This window comes from Scyliorhinus canicula, chromosome 12, assembly GCF_902713615.1.
Source record: "Scyliorhinus canicula chromosome 12, sScyCan1.1, whole genome shotgun sequence".
In the NCBI taxonomy this organism is placed as follows: Eukaryota; Metazoa; Chordata; class Chondrichthyes; order Carcharhiniformes; family Scyliorhinidae; genus Scyliorhinus; species Scyliorhinus canicula.
Genome location: NC_052157.1, coordinates 109,196,096 through 109,222,475, shown reverse-complemented (window position 1 = coordinate 109,222,475; position 26,380 = coordinate 109,196,096). Strand labels below are relative to the sequence as shown.

General features: G+C 51.1%; 1 protein-coding gene across 1 annotated transcript in view; it reads left to right on the top strand.

The window, feature by feature from the left end:
- Window positions 1–26,380, top strand: part of LOC119974654 (cytochrome P450 2J6-like) — an 85,378-nt gene that overhangs the window by 25,372 nt on the left and 33,626 nt on the right. Inside the window, exons 2-4 of the mRNA XM_038813724.1 lie at window positions 4,610–4,778; window positions 8,413–8,565; window positions 21,854–22,014. Of these exons, the coding sequence (XP_038669652.1) occupies window positions 4,610–4,778; window positions 8,413–8,565; window positions 21,854–22,014 (483 nt within the window). The remainder of the gene's footprint in view (window positions 1–4,609; window positions 4,779–8,412; window positions 8,566–21,853; window positions 22,015–26,380) is intronic.

The window sequence follows — 26,380 nt, the reverse complement described above, 5'->3', positions numbered from 1 at the left end:
AACAACAAAGTCAGGCACAAAGATAGCGACAACGACAGAGGCAGAAACAACAAGAACGGCAACAAAAACAACAAAGTCAGGAACAACGACGGCGACAACACCAAAGACAGAAACGACAAAAACAGCAACAAGTACGGCAACGAAAACAACAAAGACAGGAACGACAGAAACAACAGCAATGAAACAACGACTTGTACACAATGGTACTACTCGGCACATGAAGGACAATGCCACAGCACACTGCAAAACGATGACAAGACTACAAACATGTCATGGGATGACAACGAATCGCACAAACTCACATCTGCTCCAGAACAAGCAAGCACACCAGCATCCAAGGCAGATGAGATAATAAATCAATACCACAAGCACAGAAAAAAGTCCATGCCAGTCAACATCAGTGATGTAACCATGCAAACACCTCGGGATGATGCATTGGGTACTTAAAATAACAAGGAACACCAACAACATTCACAACGGAGCTGCAATATCAATATCACCACGTCATCAACAACAAAAAAAAAAGAAAAAAAGCTCTGAACAAATTCATCAAGTTTGGACTCATAAATGTTTTTATTAAGATTGGACACATAAATACATTGGCTTTGTAAAATATGCGATAGCACCATCACTTGTATACATACGCATATCATAAGTAACTGTTTTGTACAATTTTCTTTAACGATGTACAGAAAATATGTAAAGAGAAAAAGGGGGATGTGGTGATCACAAGTTAACTAGATGCAATACAACTGAGCAAACACTAGAGGGAGCACGGGAGAGCCATATAAATAGACCGGGACAGGAAGTGAGGACACACTTCACGGAAGGCAGAATTGGTAGCAGGACACAGACACACCAGCTAGTAGCATTTGAGGTAGCCGTAGGTTAAGTTCTGAAGAGAGAACGAATTCACAATAAAGCATCTTCTCCACATTTGAGACTACGAGCTTTATTAAGACACGAGGAACAACACAACACTCACAATCTGAGGCACTAATTACTCAAAGTTTAAACACTACGTTTTGCCCGAACTCTGCTCGCCACTCTTATTAGGCCTAGACGTCCAGTGTAACCTCAAGAGCCTCACCCTCAGCTTCAGTGGGCCCCTGCCCCCACTCACGATCTCCAGCCTCGCTACGCTGCGAATCCCTCCCCCTCCTCTCTTTGCCAATCTCACTAAGGACTGTAAACCCGTAGCCACTCGTAGCAGGCGGTATAGCCTGCAGGATAGGTTATTTATCAGAGCAGAGTTCCGAAGGCAACTCAGTGAGGGGGTTATAGAGGCCAGCAATAGTCCCTGGAGAGCTCAGGTGGTGTTCGTTAAGACCGGGGAAAAATTCCGTATGGTGGTCGACTTCAGTCAGACTATAAATAGATTTACGCTCCTCGACGCGTATCCCCTCCCCAGGATTGCAGACATGGTAAATCAGATTGCCCAGTATCGGCTCTTCTCCACGATGGATCTGAAGTCTGCATACCACCAGCTCCCAATCCGTCCGGAGGACCGCCACTACACAGCATTCGAGGCCGATGGCCGTCTCTTCCATTTCCTCCGCGTCACCTTCGGCGTCACTAATGGGGTCTCGGTGTTCCAACGAGCAATGGACCGAATGGTGGACCAGTACGGGCTGCGGGCCACGTTTCCATACTTGGTCAATGTCACCATCTGCGGCTATGACCAGCAGGACCACGACGCCAACCTCCACCGTTTTCTCCAGACGGCACAGAAACTCAACCTAACGTACAACAAGGAGAAATGCGTTTTCTGCACATCCAGACTAGCCAACCTTGGCTATGTTGTGGAAAACGGAGTACTGGGCCCCGACCCTGACCGTATGCGCCCCCTCTTAGAACTCCCTCCCCCTCATTGTCCCAAAGCCCTCAAACGGTGCTTGGGATTTTTCTCTTACTAAGCCCAGCGGGTCCCTCAATATGCGGACAAAGCTCACCCACTCTTTAGGACCACACGATTTCCCCTGTCAGCCGAGGCACGCCAGGCCTTCGACGGCATCAAGGAGGACATCGTCAAAGCGGCCATGCGGGCGGTGGATGAATCCACCCCATTCCAGGTAGAGAGCGACGCCTTAGAGGTAGCTCTTGCAGCCACGTTAAACCAGGCAGGGAGACCCGTTGCATTTTTCTCCCGTACCCTCTCCGCTTCAGAACTCCGACACTCCTCAGTCGAGAAAGAAGCACACGCCATTGTGGAGTCTATCCATCACTGGAGGCACTACCTCGCAGGTAGGAGGTTCACCCTCATCACCGACCAAAGATCGGTTGCCTTCATGTTTGACAACTCGCAAAGGGGCAAAATAAAAAACGATAAAATTCTGAGGTGGAGGATCGAACTCTCTACCTACAATTATGGTATCAAATATCGGCCCGGGAAGCTCAACGAGCCTCCGGGTGCCCTATCCCGCGGGACATGCGCCAGCGCGCAGATCGACCGATTAAAAAGTATCCACAATGACCTCTGCCACCCGGGGGTCACCCGGCTCGCCCACTACATCAGGGCCCGAAACTTGCCTTTCTCCAACGAGGAGGTAAAGACGGTCACCAGGGACTGCCCGATCTGTGCGGAGTGCAAACCGCACTTCTATAGACCAGACAGGGCCCACCTGGTCAAGGCTTCTAGGCCCTTTGAACGCCTCACGATCGATTTCAAAGGGTCACTCCCCTCAACTAACAAGAACATCTACTTCTTAAACGTCGTAGACGAGTTCTCCCGCTTTCCATTCGCTATCCCGTGCCCCGACATGACCTCCCACACAGTCATTAGGGCCCTGCATAGCATCTTCACTCTGTTTGGTTTCCCCAGCTATGTGCTCAGCAACCGGGGTTCGTCCTTCATGAGCGACGAACTGCGTCAGTACCTGCTCGAAAAGGGCATTGCCTCGAGCAGGACTACCAGCTACAACCCCAGGGGGAACGGGCAGGTGGAAAGGGAGAACGCGACGGTCTGAAAGACCGTCCTACTGACCCGCCGGGTCTAGAAAGCTCCAAGTCTCCCAGTGGCAGGAAGTCCTCCCAGACGCGCGCCACGCCATTAGTTCCCTCTTGTGTACGGCGACCAACCAGACCCCTCACGAGAGGCTCTTCATTTTTTCCAGGGGCACTACCACGGGGGTCTCACTTCCGGCATTGCTGAGGACGCCGGGCCTCGTACACCTGAGGAAACATGTCAGGGGGCACAAAATCGACCCCCTTGTTGAGAAGGTGCGCCTGCTCCACTGCAACCCCTAGTACGCATTCGTAGAGTTCTCTGACGGCCATCAGGACACTGTATCCCTCCGGGATCTGGCACCCGCCAGATCCAGCACCCCCTCTACCCCCACAGAAGGACCTCTCACCCTACACCCCATGATGCCACCCCCTCGCGCTCCCGAGCCCACGAGCTCGCTCCACCAGTCCCGCGCACCCGCGCCGGCCAGCCCCCAGCGCCCCCAGTCCCCGGTCGAACCAGGAGAGTATGAAGCTCTAAGACAACCCTCCCTGGAGTCCGCCATCGTACCCCAACACACTACACCCATCCAGCCACCGCAGCACGGTAGCATGGTGGTTAGCATCAATGCTTCACAGCTCCAGGGTCCCAGGTTCGATTCCCGGCTGGGTCACTGTCTGTGCGGAGTCTGCACGTCCTCCCCGTGTGTGCGTGGGTTTCCTCCGGGTGCTCCGGTTTCCTCCCACAGTCCAAAGATGTGCGGGTTAGGTGGATTGGCCATGCTAAATTGTCCTTAGTGTCCTAAAAAAAAAAAAATAATGTTAATGGGGGTTGTTGGGTTACTGGTATAGGGTGGATACGTGGGCTTGAGTAGGGTGATCATTGCTCGGCACAACATTGAGGGCCGAAGGGCCTGTTCTGTGCTGTACTTTTCTAATTCTAATTCTAAGAGGCTGCAACCCCGGTGCTCCGCAGGTCTCAGCGGACAATCCGACCGCCGGACAGACTGACGTTATAGACTAGACCACCACCCCCGCCGGACTTGATTTTTTTGCAGGGGGTGAATGTGGTGAATGTAATATATGAATGTATATAATAATTAACACTGTGATTGTAAGCGCAGTAGCGTCATCCTACCACTAGGGGGAGTAGCGCTGGGAGCACTGAGGAACTTGTACTGGTTCCACCTTTGGTTCCGCCCACGACTCCTCCCCCTAGTGCAGCTCTATAAGTATCCGTGTCCAGAGTCAACCGGGGTCACTTCGAGTTCATCAACAGGTAACAGGCTGGCTCTGAAGTAAGTCGATTAAAGCCTAAATTCACTTCGGAAACACGTGTCTGATGAATTGATGGTTCCATCACCCTATAAACAAGGCCAATTAGGCTTAGGCAATAAATGCAAACCTAGCCCAGCGAACCCACCCAATTCCACCCCTGCCCGTTATTTACACAGACATATGGGTTGGACACATGCAACTGGGAAAGGAAGACAGAACAATCCCAATACTGGGTTACAGGATGTGCAGTGCCTCTTTGGAATCATTCCAAGCTGCAGTATCTCTGATCAATGTAGTAACCGACCTATAAGTGATGATTGCCAAACATACAGTAATAGGCTCATGTTATCCCCCCACTTAATTCTGCTTTTTATTCTTTATTTTTAAGCTGTGGAAGAAATACGGCAATGTAGTCAGTGTACAGTTTGGATGGTCAAACAACGTGATACTGAATGGTTATGAAACCATAAAAGAAGCACTGGTGAAGAAATCAGAGGATTTTGCTGACCGGCCAGACTTAGCCATATACAAAGATTTTACTCGGCACATAGGAGAAGGTATCTATGTTCCAGGCTCCAGAGATCATCTCAGGAACTAGGTCTAATTGAATTGGTTATTATTTGGTCTGAATTACTTCCTTTTGTTTCTGTTTCCAATTGAATTTAGTTGTTTCTGTTGACACTCCCTAACCTTCTGTGTCTGCAGTGGATTCTGTGGATACAATGGGGAACTGGTCACAGTGTGCCTTTGAGATTGATATCAGAGATGGGATTGTTGCCACTAAAAGGGATATACTGCAGACCATTTAATAGTGGAAATTGGTGGCAGCCCTATGTCTCGAAAGACGATGGCTTGCACTGCAGTGTTTGAATCTGTGTCAAGTATCTTGTGGTGGGGCTCAGGGACCCCACCCTGGGAAGGCAATCACTGGCGTGCTTGCTGCAGAGGAGGACACTGGATTGAGAAGGTGCTCGATTCGCTGGCCTCCCCCTCCCCCCCCCCCCCCCCCCACCACCACCAATGTCCCTCTTCTCAGCCAGCTGAGCAGTTTGTTTCTGCTCACCCCTTCCAAATGCCCTTCCAAGCAGTCAGCCTTCAGAGACCATGACCACCAGCAACAGGTATCCCAGTTGTCAGTGTCAATGCCCACCATCTTCATCATGTTTGTTGATGCCCTTATAACAGCTGCTAACAGGGGAAAGGCAGCAGAGAAAGAAATATGTGAGAGGTCCGAGGTTTTGCAACCCCAGAGGTTCAAGTGATGGGTTGAGGGGGTTGAGAATGCAGAAATTCAAAAGCAAAGTGGAAAAGTCTTACAGAAAAAAAAAGAAGAAAAATTACAAGGCTAGTGGGACAGGAGTTAACTCAATAGTCAGTTATAAGACTCAGTAATGTGATCAATTTAGTCGTGTTGCTACTGAAACAGTAAGATTAAAGTTTGATTACTTTTGGCTTAATTTATAAATCTTTATAAGATTTGTGGGTTTCAGGTGCAGATAGCCACATGGAAATGGGGCTGGTTTAGCACAGTCGGCTAAACAGCTGGCTTGTAATGCAGAACACAGCCAGCAGCGCGGGTTCAATTCCCGTACCGGTCTCCCCGAACAGGCGCCGGAATGTGGCGTCTAGGGGCTTTACACAGTAACTTCATTGAAGCCTACTTGTGACATTAAGCGATTATTATTATTACGTTTTGGCAGTAACAGACTTGCAGAAGGATGGGCAGGACTGGGTGTTAAATATTCCTGGATATAAGGTGTTGGGGGGAAGGACAAAGGGAGATAAGAAAGGAGAGAAATGAGGAGGGGTAGTAGTTTTGATTCCGGAGAACATTGCAGTGCTAGAGAGACACGGAGCGGGATTCTTTGTCAGCTGACACCGAAATCGGGAAATACGATTGGGTGGAGAATACCTTCCGATGCACAACTGGCACCAGTGTGACCCCAAATCGCGATTCTACGTCATAACAAAAACGGGGTCAATGTGTTTCACTCCGCATTGCAAAGGTGCCCATATGGCACTGGCAGGGACACTGCCAGGGTGTCAGGTTGGCAGTGCCCAGGTGCCTAGGTGCCAGGTTGGCCCTGCCAGTGATCAGGCCCGGGGATGCCCTGACCTCATGAGATGGGGTGAGGGGGAGGCTTGAGGACCAGTTAGTAGATAAATTGGGACATTGGGGGGCCAAGAGGCCGCGGTGGGAGGGTTCAGAGGTCGGGTGGCATTTTTAAATGAAAGAAATGACGCTAAGTGCAGCCTGAGAGTCATAGAATCATAGAATTTACAGCGAAGAAGGAGGCCATTCAGCCCATCGAGTCTGCACCGGCCCTTGGAAAGAGCACCCTACTTAGGCCATACGCCTCCACCCTATCCCCTTTACCCCGTAACCCCACCTCACCTTTTTGGACACTAATGGCAATTTAGCATGGCTAATCCACCTAACCTGCACATCTTTGGACTGTGGGAGGAAACAGGAGAAACTGGAGCAAACTCACGCACACACGGGGAGAACGTGCAGACTCCACACAGACAATGACCCAAGCTGAGAATCGAACTTGGGACCCTGGAGCTGTGAAGCAACTGTGCTAACCACTATGCTACTGTACTGCCTTAGATCCCCATTGATAGCAGGGTCATTCTCGGCGCTGCGGGTGCCAAACACACCCCGCTACACGTGGCAAAAATGGGACTCTGTTTATTTTTCCATTATATCACACCTATATATTGATTGGTGAAGTCTAGCTGGAAAGATGTAGAGACACAAATTTTCAAGGAAATTGAGGCGAAGTGCAAGAATTATTGATCAGTCAAAACTGTTGATTTTATATACCTAAATATAGATTGGGGCAGTAATTGTGTAAAAGGCAGAGAGGGCAAGAATTCCTTGAGTGTAATCAAGAAAACCTTTTGTGGCAGTCTGTTTATACTCTGTTATAATCCCAGTTGATATTAATGTTGGACAAGTCAGATCCCAGGATAAAACCTAGCTTGATAGATCCTACTTTGTTTAGAGATTGTGGTGGAACACAAATTTACAATTTATGAATCCATCAAGGTGACAATTTCCCGGAATTTACTGAACAAATTCACAGAAATCTGCTGATGAACTTTAACAGTAAAAATAAATCTTTATTAAAACAAGAAAAATAAACTATATTGCACCAGACAAAAAAGTTGGAGAGATCTCACTACAAACACAAGATGCTCCATTTCCCAACATTCCTTTACCCCAGCATTATCTTTACAGACACATAAACCAGTGAAGAGTTACTATTAACTTGGCCCAAAGGCGATTGACACACGAGATAATGGGTTTCTTCCATGTATTCACTTGATCCTTGTCAGCAACTCATATCTGTATCTGAGGCATCCAAAAATAATCACAATTTAATCTCTGTGTTTCAGTAGTAGCACTGCTAAACCGATCACATTACCAAGTGCTGTAACTGACTGTCCCACGAATCTTGTAATCTTTCTTCCCAGAGAACTTAGAAACCCCGCCTTCCCTCTCTAACACACAGCGACTGAACTGCCTCTCAGATGCTGTCTTTCTCTGTCTCTCTGTGTCACTTGACCACTGCTGATGGACAATGGTAAGATGTTTCTACTTGACTTTTGAATCCCTGAACTCGGAACTCATCAATCCATCGCTTTGAATCCAAACCTACATGAAACTGAAACCAGTCTACCTTCCCTTTGAATGCCAGGAGCCTTTGTAAAAGAAGAACCTTTCTTCACCCAATCGAGTTTCTCAACTCTGTTGGGATCAAAACAACGCATTAAAGCTTTTTGATACCTGTAATGGCAAATTAAGGTATTGAATCTCATTCTTCTTGTAACTAATTGCAATAGGTAATGAAATGAAGACCAAATGAAAGCACCAAATGGGCAGTCTTTAGGATTGGTCAAGTGGATCATTGTCATCCCCTCCACTCCCAGTGAAAATCTTGTAGGCAATCCATTTATCACCACCTAGACCAGAGAATGGAAGAGCATTCTGGAAATACTCTGGACATAGCCTTACCTCACAATCTGTTTATTTTAAACTACAAACAAAGTAATACAAGAGTAACATATCTGATTATTGTCACATTTTGGGAAAACTTAACCAATTCCCAGCAATCTCAGGCACATGTTTAAAAATAATATAGAAAATAGCATAAATAAATCTCTGTCGCTGTTGAACCCCTGCAGGTATTATCTTTGCAAGGTATGGCCAATGGTGGAAAGAACAGAGGAAGTTTTCACTTTTGACACTGAGGAACTTTGGACTCGGGAAGAAATCTCTGGAAATGCGAATTATGGAAGAGGCTGGATTTTTAAACAAAGAATTTGAAGATGAAAAAGGTGAGTAGATTCCAACGAGCTTTCTGTCTTAGGTTGTGTTCAATGTGACTGATTTTACTCAACTCCCAGTTTTTCCATCACCTGCAAGGCACAAACCAGGAGTGTGATGGAATATTCCCCGCGTGCCTGGGTGAGTGCAGCTCTAACAACACTCAATCAGCTCCATACCATCCAGAACATAGCAGCCTGCTTGATTGGCACCCCATTCACCGCCTTAAATACTAACTCCCTCTCCCTCCACCGCACGATGGCAGCAGTGTGTAACACATACAAAATGCACTGCAGCAACTCACCAAGAATCCTTTGACAGCACCTTCAAAAGCCACAAACTTTATCACCTAGAAGAACAAGGGCAGCAGACCCTCCAAGTCACACACCATCCTGACTTGGAGATCTGGGGCGGGATTCTCCCCTACCCGGCGGGGCGGCGGTCCCGGCGTAGCGGAGTGGCGCCAACCATTTCGACGTCGGGCCTCCCCAAAGGTGCAGAATTCTCCGCATCTTTAGGGGCCAAGCCCTCACATTGAGGGGCTAGGCCCATGCCGGAGTGGTTGGCACCACACCGACTGGCGCCCAAACCGGCTCCAGCGGCCTTTGACGCCCGGCGTCGGGGCTGGCCGAAAGGCCTTCGCCGGTTCGCGCATGCGCCGGTGCGTCAGATGCTGCTGATGTCACCACCGGTGCATGCGCGCTGGGGGATTCTCTTCCGCCTCCGCCATGGTGGAGGCCGTGGCGGCGGCGGAAGAAAAAGAGTGCCCCCACAGCACTGGCCCGCCCGCCGATCAGTGGGCCCCGATCGCGGGCCTGGCCACCGTGGGGGTACCCTCGGGGTCCGATCGCCCCGCGCCCCCCCAGGACCCCGGAGGCCCGCTCGCGCCGCCGATCCCGCCGCCACCAGAGGTGGTTCAAACCATGGCGGCAGGAGAGGCCTCCCAGCGGCGGGACTTCGGCCCATCGCGGGCCGGAGAATCACCGCAGGGGGCTCGCCAATCAGGGGGGCGTGATTCCCGCCCCCGCCAATTCCCGGGTGGCGGAGAATTTCTGCCACAGCGGGGGCGGGATTTTCGGGGGCCCCGGGCGATTCTCGGACCCTGCGGGGGGTCAGAGAATTTCACCCCTCGTGCCTCTCTTACGCTACCCCTGGTCAAAATCCTGGAATTCCTTGTCTAATAACACTGTGGGTGCACCTATACCTCATGGATTACAGTGGTTGGAGAAGGCATCTAACCACCACCTTTTAGAGGGAATTTTTGATGAGCAATAAATGCTGGAATTACTACCGACACACCTTTCGCATGAATGAATTCACAAAACTCTTCAGCGCACCCAGTGTGCACCAGGTTTCGGACTGTTTGACAGAAGGAAAATTGGGTGAAGGGTTGAGCTTTGGGGCTTTGCTCTTGATGTTCAATTGAACTCTCAGTTGTTGGAGATGGGGTCATTTCAATTCAGACCTTCTCCAGTGTAATTTTACAAAACTCTCCCCACTGGATGACAGAAAATAAATATCCCCAAGAGACCTCCGAGTCTGAGGTGACCAGCCTGTCCATTCCGATTGGAGGGTCTGTAAAGGGACTAGCTGCTAACACATATGGAAAAGTTCCTATTTTCCATCTTGGTGCAACCGGGCTCCCTTACAAAGCTGGAGGCCTCTGGTGGCTGGTTTCTGACGGCAGCGCGGAACCTAACAACATCTTGCATTTGGATAGTATTTCAAACATTGTAAAACGTCCCAAAGTGTTTCGCAGGAGAGGAATCAAAGACTGATACCCAGGTAAATAAGGAGACATTAGGACAGGTGACCAAACTCTTAACCAAAGATGTGTTTTTTTCCCCCATGCCATAGATGGAACTAGGAATGAGATTCTGCTGAGAGAATTTGAAAACTAGGGTTGAAATTGAAACGCAGGGCCTCAGATGTAATAATCTCCAGATTGTTACCTGAGCCACAAGCAAATTGGCATGAGGTTCAATAGATTAGAATGTTAAATATGTGCCTGAAAGAGTGATGTCAGAGGCAAGAGTTCCAACTAATGGGGCACTGGCCCTGGAAAGGCGGAAGCTGTTGCAATGGGCTTCATTTAAACAGGATTGGGCCAAGTATCCAGGTAGGGCTTTAAACTAATAAAGGGAGTAGTAGGAGGCTTGAAGAAACGTTAAGTTCAAAAGCAACTCACTGACTTTGAGCCATATGCCAATTTGGGTGAAAATATATAGTGCATGTCATGAAGGACCAACGAGCTTAACAAAGACAATGGGCGGAATTCTCCTTTGGAAAATGCCGAATTCGGGAAAGGCGATCGGGCGGAGAATCATTTTTGAGGCCGAAAACGTGGCGCGCGTTTGTTTCACGGCAAATTGCAATTCTCTAGTGCCTCGACAGCAGCGTCAATGCGTTCCATTCCACACGCACAGTAAACTGTTTGCATATCATTCACGGGCCTGGCCCGGCATTCTCCGGGGCCTTCGTGATTCTCTACCTCCACCAGGGCGAATCCCTGATGGCGAGGTTCACTTGTGGGTGGGACTGTGGCGGTGTCCAAGTACAGACCGGCAGTGCCACAGACTTGCTGCGCACTGTACTGACCACCTTGGTTCTGCAGAGTGTCACCGGTCATATGGGTGCCCTCACCTCACCACCCCCACACCCCAGCCCCCACTCTCCACCCGCCACTCCCACACCAAAGACTCAAACATACCATCCACCTCCCCTCGCCAAAACGACCGGCCACACAGGACACATCCACCTCCCCCCCCCACCCCAGACACACAGGACACCGACACACAAGACCTTAACCCCAACACAGAGAACGGCCTGCAGGGGGTGGGGGATGGGGGGGAATAGACGACATGTCACCATTGTCCATATCCCCCCTCCCCCACCCCCACAGCCAGGTACCATGGGCTGCATGGTCGCGACTGTTTCCAGCTGGCACGTGGCGAGGAGGACAACCCTCCCCCCCCCCCCCCCCCCCCCTCCCCGGCACGCACCCTCTCCATCCATCACTCGCCCACCACGGCCCCCCTCTCCTCTCCCCAGCACGCACTCTCTCCATCACTCGCACCCCCCCCCCCCCACCCCAGCACACACCCTCGCCAACGCCCCCTCCCCTCCTCCCTGGCACACACCCTCTCCATCATTCGCCCTCCCCGGCCCCCCATCTCCTCCTTGGCACACACCCTCTCCATCACACACCATCCCCAACACCCACTCTCTCCCCCACCCCCCGGCACGCGCACTCCAACGGCTCCTGCGACCCTCCCCTCCCCAACCATTGCAGCCGTGCCGTCACTTCTCCAGCGGCCGCTCCACGCCGACCACTACCTCCATGGTGGCTGGCGTCAACCAGCACGACTGGTTGACGCCATTAAATAGGTGGTTTGATTTACGCCGGCGGGACTTCAGCACATCCTGCCCGGAGAATTGGGGCGGCCCCAGGGCCCGTTGCGTCGCGCCGCTCCTCGACATTCTCCGTCGACGGGATTTCTGGGGGGCCGGAGAATATCGTGGGGCGGCCGGGCAGGATTTACGCCGCCTCCCGGCGATTCTCTAACCTGCTGGGGGGGGGGGGGGGGGTCAGAGAATCCCGCCCGTGATGTTATCCCACTTTGGTGGGGAAAACAAAAATAGAGTATAATGTGAGCGATGGGAAATGTTGAAATTAAAATGGACTGGGACAAAAATTACTGAGAGTTAGCATACAATTAGGAAAGAAAATTGTATTTTATCCTTTATTAAAAAGAGATTGCAATATAAGAGAGCTGAATTCTTCTGCCCCGCCCGCCTCAAGAATGCCTGGGCGAGACACCGACAATGGAAAAATCCATTGACCTCGGGCGTAATTCTCCGGTCACCGGGCGAACGCGGCCGGATCATCCTGCCCAGAGTGTTTTTTAAATTATTTTATGAGATGTGGGCATTGCTGGGCAGGGTTGCATTTTTATTTTTTTTTAATATAATTTTTATTGGAATTTTTTACAGAAAATATAAAACATAACGACAAACAATGAAATGCAACAAAATAACCCATAATAACTGTAACACCCCCAGACCATATCGACGCATGTATCACATCCCCCACCCCACAACCCCAATGTACAACAAAAGAACTTAAAAATAAATTTAAATTCAATAAACAAACATAGTCATCATCCGCCCCCCCCCGCCCCCCCCCACCTTTTCCCTCCCCCTTCCCCCCCTCTCCCCCGGGTTGCTGCTGCTACTGTCCCCGTACCCTATCGTTGAGCCAGAAAGTCGAGAAAAGGTTGCCACCGCCTAAAGAACCCTTGTACCGACCCTCTCAGGGCAAATTTGACCTTCTCTAGCTTAATGAAACCTGCCATGTCATTGATCCAGGTCTCCACGCTTGGGGGCCTCGCATCCTTCCATTGTAGCAAGATCCTTCGCCGGGCTACTAGGGACGCAAAGGCCAGCACACCGGCCTCTTTCGCCTCCTGCACTCCCGGCTCCACCCCAACCCCAAAAATCGCGAGTCCCCATCCTGGCTTGACCCTGGATCCCAGCACCCTCGACACCGTCCTCGCCACCCCCTTCCAGAACTCCTCCAGTGCCGGGCATGCCCAGAACATATGGGCATGGTTCGCTGGACTCCCCGAGCACCTGACACACCTGTCTTCACCCCCAAAGAACCTACTCATCCTCGTCCCAGTCATGTGGGCCCGGTGCAGCACCTTGAATTGGATGAGGCTAAGCCGCTCACACGAGGAGGAAGAATTTACCCTCTCCAGGGCATCAGCCCATGTCCCGTCTTCGATCTGTTCCCTCAGTTCCCCCTCCCACTTAGCTTTCAGCTCCTCTACTGACGCCTCCTCCGCCTCCTGCATAACCTTGTAGATATCAGATATCTTCCCCTCTCCGACCAGACCCCCGAAAGCACCCTGTCGCTCACCCCCCTCGCGGGAAGCGAAGGGAATCCCTCCACCTGCCGCCTAGCAAATGCCTTTACCTGCAGATACCTGAACATGTTCCCGGGGGAGCCCAAATTTCTCCTCCAACTCCCCCAGGCTCGCAAACCTCCCATCAATAAACAGGTCCCTCAGCTGTCTGATGCCCGCTCTGTGCCAACCCTGAAATCCCCCATCAATGTTCCCCGGGACGAACCTATGGTTCCACCTTAACGGAGCCTCCATCGAGCCCCCCACTTCTCCCCTATGTCGCCTCCACTGCCCCCAAATCTTGAGGGTAGCCGCCACCACGTATACCGGTGGTATACCTCGTAGGAGGGAGCGGCCACAGCGCCGTTACCGGGGTCCCCAGGCTTGTATCTCCACAGGACGCCCTCTCCATCCGTTTCCATGCTGCCCCCTCCCCCTCCATTACCCACTTGCGCACCATCGACACATTGGCCGCCCAATAATACCCCGAGAGATTGGGTAACGCCAGCCCCCCCCATCTCTACCCCGCTCCAAGAAGACCCTCTTCACCCTCGGGGTCCCATGCGCCCAAACAAAGCTCATGATGCTGCTAGTCACCCTTCTAAAAAAGGCCCTAGGGATAAAGATGGGCAAACACTGAAAAAGGAACAAGAACCTCGGGAGAACCGTCATTTTGACGGACTGCACTCTACCCGCCAACGATAGCGGCATCATGTCCCACCTTTTAAATTTCTCCTCCATCTGCTCCACCAGCCTGGTAAAATTAAGCTTATGGAGAGTCCCCCAACTCCTGGCCACCTGCACCCCCAGGTATCTGAAACTCTTCACTGCCCTCTTAAATGGGAGTCTCCCAATTCCCTCCTCCTGATCACCCGGGTGTACTACAAATACCTCACTCTTGCCTAAATTTAACTTATAGCCCGAGAAGCCCCCAAATTCCGCTAACAGCTCCATCACCCCCGGCATTCCCCCTTCTGGATCTGCCACATACAACAGCAGGTCGTCCGCATACAGTGATACACGATGTTCCTCCCCACCCCGCACCAGACCCCTCCATCTCCCTGACTCCCTCAACGCCATAGCCAAAGGTTCAATCGCCAGTGCAAAGAGCAAGGGGGACAGGGGGCACCCCTGCCTGGTCCCACGGTAGAGCCTAAAGTACTCCGATCTCCTTCCATTGGTAACTACACTTGCCATCGGAGCCGCGTAGAGCAGCCTCACCCATTTGATGAATCCCTCCCCGAATCCGAACCGCTCCAGCACCTCCCACAGGTACCCCCACTCAACTCTATCAAACGCTTTCTCCGCATCCAGCGCCACCACTATCTCCGCCTCCCCCTCCACTGCCGGCATCATAATAACATTTAGCAGTCTCCGCACATTCGTGTTGAGCTACCGTCCCTTGACAAATCCTGTCTGATCCTCGTGTATCACCGCTGGCACACAGTCCTCTATCCTGGTGGCCAGGATTTTCGCCAGCAACTTAGCGTCAACATTGAGGAGCGAGATAGGCCTGTATGATCCACACTGCAAGGGGTCCTTATCCCGCCTCAGGATCAGAGAGATCAGTGCCCGCGACATCGTCGGGGGCAAATCCCCCCCTCCCATGCCTCATTGAAGGCTCGCACCAACAGGGGGCCCACCAGATCCGCATACTTTTTATAAAATTCCACCGGGAACCCGTCCGGCCCCGGTGCCTTACCTGACTGCATTTGTCCAATCCCCCTGACTAGCTCCTCCAACTCTATCGGCGCCCCCAGCCCCTCTACCAGCTCCTCTTGACCCCTTGGGAACCATAGCCTATTCATGAAGCTCTCCATCCCCCCTCTCCCCATCGGAGGTTCTGACCGGTACAGTTCCTCGTAGAAGTCCCTAAAGACCCCATTTACTTCTGTCCCCTTCTGCACTACATTCCCACCCCTATCCGTCACTCCACCAATTTCCCTAGCCGCATCTCGCCTGCGGAGCTGATGCGCCAACATCCTGCTCGCCTTCTCCCCATACTCATATACCGCGCCCTGCGACCTCCTCCACTGTGTCTCCGCCTTTCTGGTGGTCAACAAGTCATATTTGGCCAGCAAACTACGCCGTTCCCCCAGCAACCCCTCCTCCGGTGCCTCCGTGTATCTCCTGTCCACATCCAGGAGCTCCCCCACCAGTCTCTCCCTCTCCTTCCTCTGCCTCCTTGCCCTATGGGCCCGGATGGAGATCCGCTCCCCCCCGGATCACTGCTTTCAGAGCCTCCCAGACCATCCCCACCCGGACCTCCCCCGTGTCGTTGGTATCAAGATACCCCTCAATACTTCCCCGGACCCTCCTACACACCTCCTCATCAGCCAGCATCCACACATCCAGGCGCCAGAGCGGGCGCTGGTCCCGTGCCTCCCCCATCTCCAGATCAACCCAGTTCGGAGCATGGTCTGAAATCGCTATGGCTGAATACTCTGCATGCTGCACCTTCAGGATCAATCCCCTGCTCAGGATGAAAAAATCTATTCGGGAATAGACCCTATGGACATGGGAGAAAAAGGAATACTCCCGCGCTCTCGGCCTCCCAAACCTCCAGGGATCCACCCCTCCCATCTGGTCCATGAACCCCCTCAGCACTTTGGCCGCCGCCGGTCTCCTACCCGTCCTTGAACTGGACCGGTCCAGTGGGGGATCCAGCACTGTGTTAAAGTCTCCCCCCATGATCAGGCCCCCTGCCTCCAGGCCCGGAATGCGGCCCAACAAGCGCCTCATGAGGCCGGCATCATCCCAATTCGGGGCATATACATTAACCAGCACCACCTTCTCTCCCTGCAGCCTACCCTTCACCATAATATATCTGCCCTCCTTGTCCGACACCACCTCAGCCGCCTCAAACGCCACCCTCTTCCCCACCAGAATCGCCACCCCCCGGTTCTTCGCGTCCAATCCTGAGTGAAAAACCTGCCCCACCCACCCCTTCCTCAGATGAACCTGGCCCGCCACCTTCAAGTGGGTTTCCTGGAGCATAGCCACGTCCGCCTTCAGCCCCTTCAGATGAGAAAATACCCTAGTTCTCTTAACCGGCCCATTCAGCCCCCTCACGTTCCAGGTAATCAGCCGGATCAGAGGGCAACCTGCCCCTCTCCCCCGCCGGCTAGCCATAGCTTATCGACTGCTTGCCCCAGGCCAGCTCGCCCCGCCTGACCCGTTCCCCATGGCGATAACGCCTCTCCTCTACCCCCCCCCCCCGGCCCACACCAGCTCCTTCCTGGCCATTCCAGCAGCAACCCGGTATCCCCCCCCACCCCCCCAGGCTAGGACCCCTCCTAGGCGCGACCCTCCATGGTACTTCCGTGAGTCAGCTGACTTCTGCTGACCCGGCAGCTCCCGCCAAAACCCATCTCCTCCCGGCATGGGGTCATCCCCCTCTTGCCACACCTCCTTGGCACCGCTTCAGCGCGGGAAAGAAAACCAGTAGAGGCCACGCCCCCACCTCCAGCTCCGCCACCCCCCCCGCCCCGCAGCGCGGACAACCAGAGGAAAGCCCGCGCTTTCACACTGCCACACCCCACCCTTCTGACACAGCTCCTCAAAATCCAGTTTCACCCCAACCCCCAGCCCTGTACAGAAGAGAACATATAAAGCACATACCCCCAACATTCCCCACATACCCACACCCATACCCAACAGACAAACCCACCCGGAAACAGAGCAAAAAGAAAACCAGCATAAAAAAAACACGTGTCAAAATTGAAGAACAGCAACAGCGAAAACAGCAACGGCCATAGTGTGTCCCCAGACCCTAGTTCGAGTCCAGCTTCTCCGCCTGTACAAAGGCACCCGCCTCCTCCGGGGACTCGAAGTAGTGGTGCCGGTCCTTATATGTCACCCACAGACGCGCAGGCTGCAGCATTCCAAATCTGACCTGCTTGGCATGCAGCACCGCCTTCGTCCGGTTGAACCCGGCCCACCGCTTTGCCACCTCCGCACTCCAGTCCTGGTATATTCGCACTACCGAATTCTCCCACTTGCTGCTCCTCTCTTTCTTGGCCCAGCGCAGCACACACTCCCGGTCACTAAATCGATGGAACCGCACCAGCACCGCCCGCGGGGATTCATTTGCCTTAGGCCTCCTGGCCAGCACTCTGTGAGCTCCCTCAAGCTCCAGGGGCAAATGGAAGGACCCCGCTCCCATCAACGAGCTCAACATCGTGGTCACGTACGACGGGAGATCCGACCCCTCCGCCAGGCCCAGGATCCTCAAATTCTTTCGCCTCGTGCGAACGTCCAGCTCCTCCAAGCGGTCTTGCCACTTTTTGTGAAGTGCCTCGTGCAACTCCACTTTCCCCACGAGGACCACGGCCTCCTCCTCCCGCTCAGCGGCCTGCTGCTGCAACTCCCGAATGGACACCTCCTGGGCCGCCTGGGCCCCTAGCAGCTTGTTGGTAGTCGCATTCAGGGAGTCCAGCAACTCAGCCTTCAGCTCCGCAAAACAGCGCAGAAGAGAGGCCTGCTGCTCCTGTGCCCACTTCCACCAGTCCTCAGGTGTTCCGCTGGCCGCCATTTTGTCCTTCTTCCCCCGCTTTTCTTGGGGAGCTGCTGCAGCTTTTTCCTTTGCCCCACTCCGGGTGAGCACCATAAATTATGGGGAATGCTCCTCTAGACACCTTCCCCCACCGGGATTCATCGAGACAGCACCGTTTGGGGCCCTCAAATCGGCCCAAAAGTCCTTAAGTAGCGGTAGCTGCGGTGCGGCTTAGCTCCGCATAGCCGCAACTGGAAGTCTCCAAAGCCGATTTTCTGACCGCTCCACTCCTAGTCCAGGCCATCCACCGGTGGAGAATCTGAGAAGGAGTGTTCCCACACGGGGAAAAGTCCAAACAGCGCCACTACGAGCCCTTAAAAGAGCCCCAAAGTCCGAAAATAGTGGGAGCCACTGAACGTGCGGCTTAGCTCCGCATCACCGCTACCGGAAGTCCGTCTCCGCTTCTTCAATGGCCTTGGTGAGATCTTTTCACAGTTCTTCCCTCTGCTGCTAGAATTCAGCTTTCATAAAGGCCCTCAAGTCAGCTTGAGACCTCTAAGCTGGCCCTTCCCCCACTTGCATGCTTGCAGAGGCTTTTGTTTGCTGCTGCTTCAGACAAATCTTGCACTGTTTCTGAGGGTCTGATAACCAAGAAACATACTATTCCTGGGGGAAAGTACTCCTCGAACATTCACCTACGCCTTTTCATCGAAATTCCAACCCGTGTTGCTTAAAAAAGAGCTCTTTTCTGTAACCTTAGGCAGGAGCTGCCTCTGTGTGATCACTCACTCCATGATGCACACCGGAAGTCGGGTTGCATTTTTATTGCCCATCTCTAGCTGTCCTTGAGAAGGTGGCGATGAGCTACCTTCTTGAGCCACTGCAGTCCCTGTAGGGACACCCACTGTAATGCCACCCACTGTGCTGTTATGGAAGGAGTTCCAGAATGTTGAGCCAAATAAAGAATGATATAGGGCCTTAGTGAAACCATACCTGGAGTACTGCAAATAGTTTTGGTGTTTTTACCCAAGGAAAGATATACTTGCTTTAGAGGGAGTTCATCAGACCAATTTCTTGGTTGAGAGGATTGTCCTTTGAGGAGAAACGGAGGCCAATATTCCTTAGAGTATATGAAACTGTCCAGTGTTCTTATTGAAATTAGGAGATATAAAATTATTAAGGGGCTTGACAGGGTAAACGCTGGGAGAATGTTTCCATTAATTTGAGTGCCTCGAGAACTTTTTTCATCGAAAGAGTTGTGTATCTTTAGAATTCCTTCCTACAGAGAGCTGTAGATGATCAGTTGTTGAATTCATAGAATCATAGAATAGTTACAATACAGAAGGAGGCCATTCGCCCTTGCATGTCCATACTGGCCCTCTGACGGAGCAGTTCTCCTCCTGTCACACCCATCTTTCCCCCACAAGCCCTGCATTTTTCCCTTCCCAGCTCATGACCTATTTCACTAATTGAAGCCTCCATTAACCCTTCCTTCACCACACTCACAGGCGGTGCATTCTGAATCCTGACCACTCACTGTATGAAAAAGCTTTTCTTCATCATGCCATTGCTTCATTTCCCAATTACTCTCGGTCTGTGCCCCTGCTTCTCCATCCCTTCACCAATGGAAACAATTTCCCCCTGTCTATAAACCCCTCAGAATTTTGAATACCTCTGTCAAATCTCTTCTCCAATAAAACTGTCCCACTTCTCCAAACTTTCTCCATGGAAACTTTTGTGAGGGCCACAAAAAATCCAGCAAGCATTTGTGGAGTCAAACATGAAATAACTTTATTGACAACAATATGTACACAGGGCCAGTAATTCAAGACTGGTTCACTCTCTAGCCGGTACCACACTGGCCAGCGCTATTTATCCAACTGCCCCACCCCCTCTCATTGGCGATGAGAAGGGCGCAGAAGGCAGAGGACCTCCTCGTAAACCTGCACCTGGGCCTGGCGAAATTCACCATTAAGAGGTCCAGGCAGCAGGTGACTGAGGGGGTCATCCGATCGGACTGCCTGCCATTCTTCTTTGGCTTTATTCGCGGCCGGGTGTCCCTGGAGAGGGAGCATGCGGTGTCCACGGGCACTCTCAAGGCTTTCCATGACCAGTGGGTATCGTGGGGGTTGGATTGCTTTATCGACTCCTCTTTTCACATTTTGATTTGATCTTTGCTAAGTTTCAGTTCTTCTTTGTTATTTTTGGGTGGTGCCCCCACCAGAAGCTGCCTCTTTCAATGTGTCCCTGAGTTTGCTCCTTTATTATATTGATTTAAACTGACCCAAAAAGACCACACATAGGGTTTAGATCGTTTGGAGGCTTGGGCAGAGAAATGGCAGATGGAGTTTAATCCGGACAAATGTGAGGTAATGCATTTTGGAAGGTCTAATACAGGTAGAGAATATACAGTGAATGGTAGAACCCTCAAGGGTCTTGACAGTCAGAGAGATCTAGGTGTACAGGTCCACAGGTCACTGAAAGGAGCAACACAGGTGGAGCAGGTAGTCAAGAAGGCACGTGGGGAAAACTTGCCTTCATTGGCCAGGCCATTGAGTATAATAATTGGCAAGTCATGTTGCAGCTGTATAGAACCTTAGTTAGGCCAGACTTGGAGAATAGTGTTCAATTCTGGTCGTCACACTACCAGAAGGATGTGGAGGCTTTAGAGAGGGTGCAGAAGAGATTTATCAGGATGTTGCCTAGTATGGAGGGCATTAGCTATGAGGAGAAGTTGAATAAACTCGGTTTGTTCTCATTGGAACGACGGAGGTTGAGGGGAGGCCTGATAGAGGTCTACAAAATTATGAGGGGCATAGACAGAGTGGATAGTCAGATGCTTTTCCCCAGCGTAGAGGGATCAATTACTGGGGGGGCATAGGTTTATGGTGCGAGGGGCAAGGTTTAGAGGAGATGTACGAGGCATGTTTTTTACACAGAGGGTAGTGGGTGCCTGGAACTCGCTGCCGGAGGAGGTGGTGGAAGCAGGGATGATAGTGACATTTAAGGGGTATCTTGACCAATGCATGAATAGGATGGGAACGGAGGGATAAGGACCCAGGAAGTGTAGAAGATTTTAGTTTAAGCTAAACAAGCGTTTTATACTGTTTTGCATAGCTTTCTTGCTTTTGAACTCTATGCCCCTATTAATAAAGCCCAGGATATTATATGGTCTATTAACAGCCTTCTCAAGCTATCCTGCCACCTTCTATGATTTATGCAAATATACACTGAGGTCTCTATGTTCCTGCACTGAATTTGGTGTTGTATCCTTCATGGGCAGCACGGTGGCACAGTGGTTAACACTGTTGCTTCACAGCACCAGGGACCCAGGTTCGAATCCCACTTTGGTCAATGTCTGTGCGGAGTCTGCAGATTCTCCCTGTGTCTGCGTGGGTTTCCTCCGGGTGCTCCGGTTTCCTCCCACAAGTCCCAAAAGACGTGTTTGTGAGGTGACTGGGACATTCTGAATTCTTCATTTGTGTACCTGAACAGGCGGCGAAGTGTGGCGACTAGGGGCTTTTCACAGTAACTTCATTGCAGTATTAATGTAAGCCTACTTGTGACAATAAAGATTATTATTATAAATCTGCACTGTCCGTGTGGAGTTTGCACATTCTCCCAGTGTCTGCGTTGGTTTCGCCCCCACAATCCACAGATGTGCTGGTTAGGTGGATTGGCCACGCTAAATTGCCCCTTAATTGGAAAAAAATAATTGGGTACTTTGAATTTTTTTTAAATATAATAAATTATTATAAATGTGAAATGAACACACAACCTTCAGTCAGCTGCTAAATCTGTCACTAAATTCTGTTCACATAAATCCCAAAATGTGTATTATTACGAGGATCATCTCGAAAAATATTATTTATAATATTATTATTATCTTTTATACAGGACGACCTTTTGATCCACATTTCATTATAGCCTGTGCAACCTCCAACATTATCTGTTCTATTGTCTTTGGAAAACGTTTTGAATATCAAGATCAAACATTCCTTGGATTTTTAAAGAGACTTCAAGAAAGTTTTGAATTGGAAGGTGCATTTTGGGGTCAGGTAAGACAGCTTTGTTGGATAACTAATAAGTAAACGGCATAGATATTGTAGGGTTTCACACATCAGTGTCAGTCTGGAATGATACAAGGACAAAGTTGGGTTCACTTCTTCATAGTAATGGTAGAGGCTCCAACAATCACATGGTTGGCCAGGAATCTCTCCTGTTTCTACCGACTGCCATTGGTATGTGTTGGAAAGATTTACAAGTTGACAATCAACCTATTCGACCAGGTTATACACGCATCTTCCATGGTCATCAAGTCCTGGGGTGGGTCTCAAACCTGGAGCTTCCGGCACAGAGGCAGGGGCGCTGCCCACTGCACCATAAGGCTTTCTATCTACATCTGACCATTACCTTCAAATTGGTTCAATGATCACGGCCATTCCAAGCTCATTTATTCAGGCTTGCTCTTCATTTTTTCTTATTTGCTCTTGAATGGGTCTCGAAAATGTTGGCTTAGTGCTCGTACAAAGAATGGTTATGGTTGGTTTAGCACACTGGGCTAAATCGCTGGCTTTTAAAGCAGACCAAGGCAGGCCAGCAGCACGGTTTAATTCCCGTACCAGCCTCCCCGAACAGGCGCTGGAATGTAGCGACTAGGGGCTTTTCACAGTAACTTCATTGAAGCCTACTCGTGACAATAAGTGATTTTCATTTCATTTCATTTTCATTGCCATCTGATGCCTCCTCTTCTGTGCCATGACCAAGAGAGCAGAGGGCACAACATGGAAATTAAGTATTGATTTTTAAAGTATTTTCATTGAAGTTTTTCATTTGAACAGATAACACAACAAAGCCACAGGAACGGTACAGTTCAGCAAGACAAAAAAAAGTCTCAACATACATGGATACAGAGAGGAACAAGGCCAAGCAATGTAGCTTGCTCAATACAACCATTAGACTGAACTTGGTGTCTCTATAAGCACCACCAGAGAACAAATGAGAGAAGGATAAGGCCATGAAAACATGGTAAAATGGTGCATACCTTCCCACGCGGCGATTGCTCACAATGACCATGAGAGTTCGGAATGACTTTTCCGTGCTATGTTTGGGCGCTCCAGCACATACCACCCACAACTCCTGCAGCACCAGAGATATCAATGACGCATCGCAATGTCCTTCCCGCGGACACCAGATCCATCTTTACCTCTGCAGGAACCAATTACGATTCTTTATGCCCACCATAACAAAAAAGAAAAATATAAGAAAATACGCACAACGCAATTTAACCCCGAACTCAGACACAGTACAGGAAGAGCATTTTTATAGAGAGGCCCAGCAGCTGTAGATTTGGATTATGGTCAGTGTCGTCAGTGCCAACCAACAACCTATGACAGGATTTAAAAAAAGATGGAGAACTATGAGAGGCAAAAGGCCACAGAATAAAAGAGGACCAGGACACAGCCAATGGTTCACATTCCTCCGGCGCATGCCCATCACCTGCTGATGAAGAAGAGAAAAAGCTAATCGTTGAGACAAGGGGATGGACCAACAATAAGGGGTGCAACAGATTATCAACCACAGTATAGGACTCAGCTTGACTCCAGACCCTCATGCCACAGGGGAGTCAATAAACCAAGGATATTCAAACAAACAGAAACTTCCTCCTCTCTGGATGTCCCCTTTGAGAAGGGATGTCCCTAGCATAAGGGGGCAATAAGATACCAACCACAGCATTGGATCTGGCCTAGTCCAACACACTCTGACACACAGGCATCAGCACACACCGAGACCTACCACCCCGCTGGCCCTGCCCCTCACTGATAACATTCGGTGGTGCACCAAGCCCACCGATGTCAGAAAAATCACACAGGCCTCAAGCGGGGAAACCCACCGCCAAAGAGACGAGGAATCACCAAGACACTCAACAACTGGATGTCTTAGGAGGGGGGGGGGATCAATTTCAACCCCCCTTCTTTTCAGAAAGTAAGCCCTCCCCGACTCCGTAACCAACTGGACCAATACAGCGTTTTTAACACCCAGATGAAAAAAAGAAGGCCCTCCACCCCACACCCCCCCTCCCGTCCCCAAGAGAGGAACGCCCAAATTAAACCAGGAAGGTTATCCACAAACCAGCACTGCAACCATTGCGATTTAACATAAATAAAACAGGGTCCTGTGTTGTAGGTATTTAGCCAGGTATTTCCCGGCATTTTCAGATGAAATCGACCCTGCTATTAAATGGGTCTCTGTTATGTCCGTCCGAGGCCACATTTCATCCCATTTTCTGCACTAATGAGCTCTGCTCACCAGTGCAGAAAGAGAATCGGGACACTATTTGCTGCCCTGATCTCTGAACACCCCACCACAGCCTCAGAATTGACCACAGTGAGCAGCAAAGATCTGCGCCACAAAGCCAAGATCATCATCCAAAAAGTAAGTCGCAATGGCAGCCATCATCCTGATGCTAGAAACACTGCCGAGGCGTGGGCCCGCTCACCAGCAAAACCACCTCTGCAAGCTGGACCCCATCCCAGCCACCTCCTACCGCCTCAACCAAACAAGGACTCCTCTGATTTAACTTGACTCCTCGCCACCAATCTGACTTGGATCATCCAGGGGAATAGTACAATTCATGGCCGGGATTCTTCCCTACCCGGCGGGGCGGGGGGTCCCGGCATGATGGAGTGGCGTGAACCACTCCGGCGTCGGGCCGCCCCAAAGGTGCGGACGTCTCCGCACCTTTAGAGGCCAAGCCCTCACCTTGAGGGGCTAGGCCCGCGCCGGAGTGGTTCCCGTCCCGCCGGCTGGCGTGGAAGGCTCCCCCAGCCGGCGGACGTCCGTGCATGTGCCGGGTCACTTCCGCCTCCGCCATGGTGAAGACCATGGCGAAGGTGGAAGGAAAAGAGTGCCCCCATGGCACAGGCCTGCCCGCCGATCGGTGGGCCCCGATCGCAGGCTAGGCCACCTTGGGGGCACCCCCTGGGGCCAGATCGCCCCGTGCCCCCCCCCCCCCCCCAGGACCCCGGAGCCCGCCCATGCCGCCTGCTCCCGCCGGTAAGGTAGGTGGTTTGATCCACGCCGGCTGGAAAGGGTTGATAGCAGCGGGACTTTGGCCCATCGCGGGCGTGAGAATCGCCGGGGGGCTGGTTCGCCGACCGGCACGGCGCGATTCCTGCCCCCGCCGAATCGCTGGTGGTGGAGAATTCAGGATACGGCGGAGGCGGGAATGACTCCGGCCCCCAGCGATTCTCCAACCCAGCGGGGGGTCGGAGAATCCCGCCCCATATCTCCCAGACTTACATACTTATGGAATGTGCATTAAAATAAAATAAAGCACGGTAGCATGGTGGTTAGCATAAATGCTTCACAGCTCCAGGGTCCCAGGTTCGATTCCTGGCTCGGTCACTGTCTGTGCGGAGTCTGCACATCCTCCCCGTGTGGGCGTGGGTTTCCTCCGGGTGCTCCGGTTTCCTCACACAGTCCAAAGATGTGTGGGTTAGGTGGATTGGCCAGGCTAAATTGCCCTTAGTGTCCTAAAAAATAAGGTTAATGGGGGTTGTTGGGTTACGGGTATAGGGTGGATACGTGGGCTTGAGTAGGGTGATCATTGCTTGGCACAACATCAAGGGCCGAAGGGCCTGTTCTGTGTTGTACTGTTCTAATTCTAATACTAAAAGGATTAAAAGAGCAGAGCCAGAGCTTGTGAAAACGCAGCTGCACACGTGCTTACATTATGTGACCACCTCCCCTCGGGTATTAACTATTTAATGATTGGAGCATGCGGCAAGAGCTGTACAGGTGTTCTTGATGGGATTTGCTGTGACTCAATGAAATGGATGCACAGTCATGTGGCAATAATAAGTTTTGGACGAAACTTCAAGGGGTCTGTGAAACAGTGGGTTCCTCTGCACTGCAGACATTGTTAAGGCCACTGCTGAATTACACTCCTTACCCAAGAACTGACATTGTTTTCCTCAAATTCAGTGCAACAAAAGTTGACTAGACTGGTTTCTGGGATGAAGGATTGACCTATAAGGAGATATTGAGCAGGCTAGATCTATATTCCCCGGAATTTAGAAGAATGAGAGGTGATTATATTGGAACGTAGGGATGAGAAAATATCAGCCATGATTGAATGGTGGAGCAGACTCGATGGGCCGAGTGGCCTAAATCTGCTCCTATGTCTGATGGTCTTATGGAACTGTCATGTTCATAACACATGAAAGAGATCAAAACTGTTGAAATCAAAACCCAATTTTTTGCCTATTTAAAAAAATGGACTTTGCTGAATCAAAGGATGGCTGCTAAAGGCCATATGATTTGCAAGTTGGCTACAGTCTATGGAAAGATTCAATTGCATTGGCCAAAAGCTCAAATCGTATCATGTTGCACGCCTCTCATTGTGAGGAAATATTATAATCA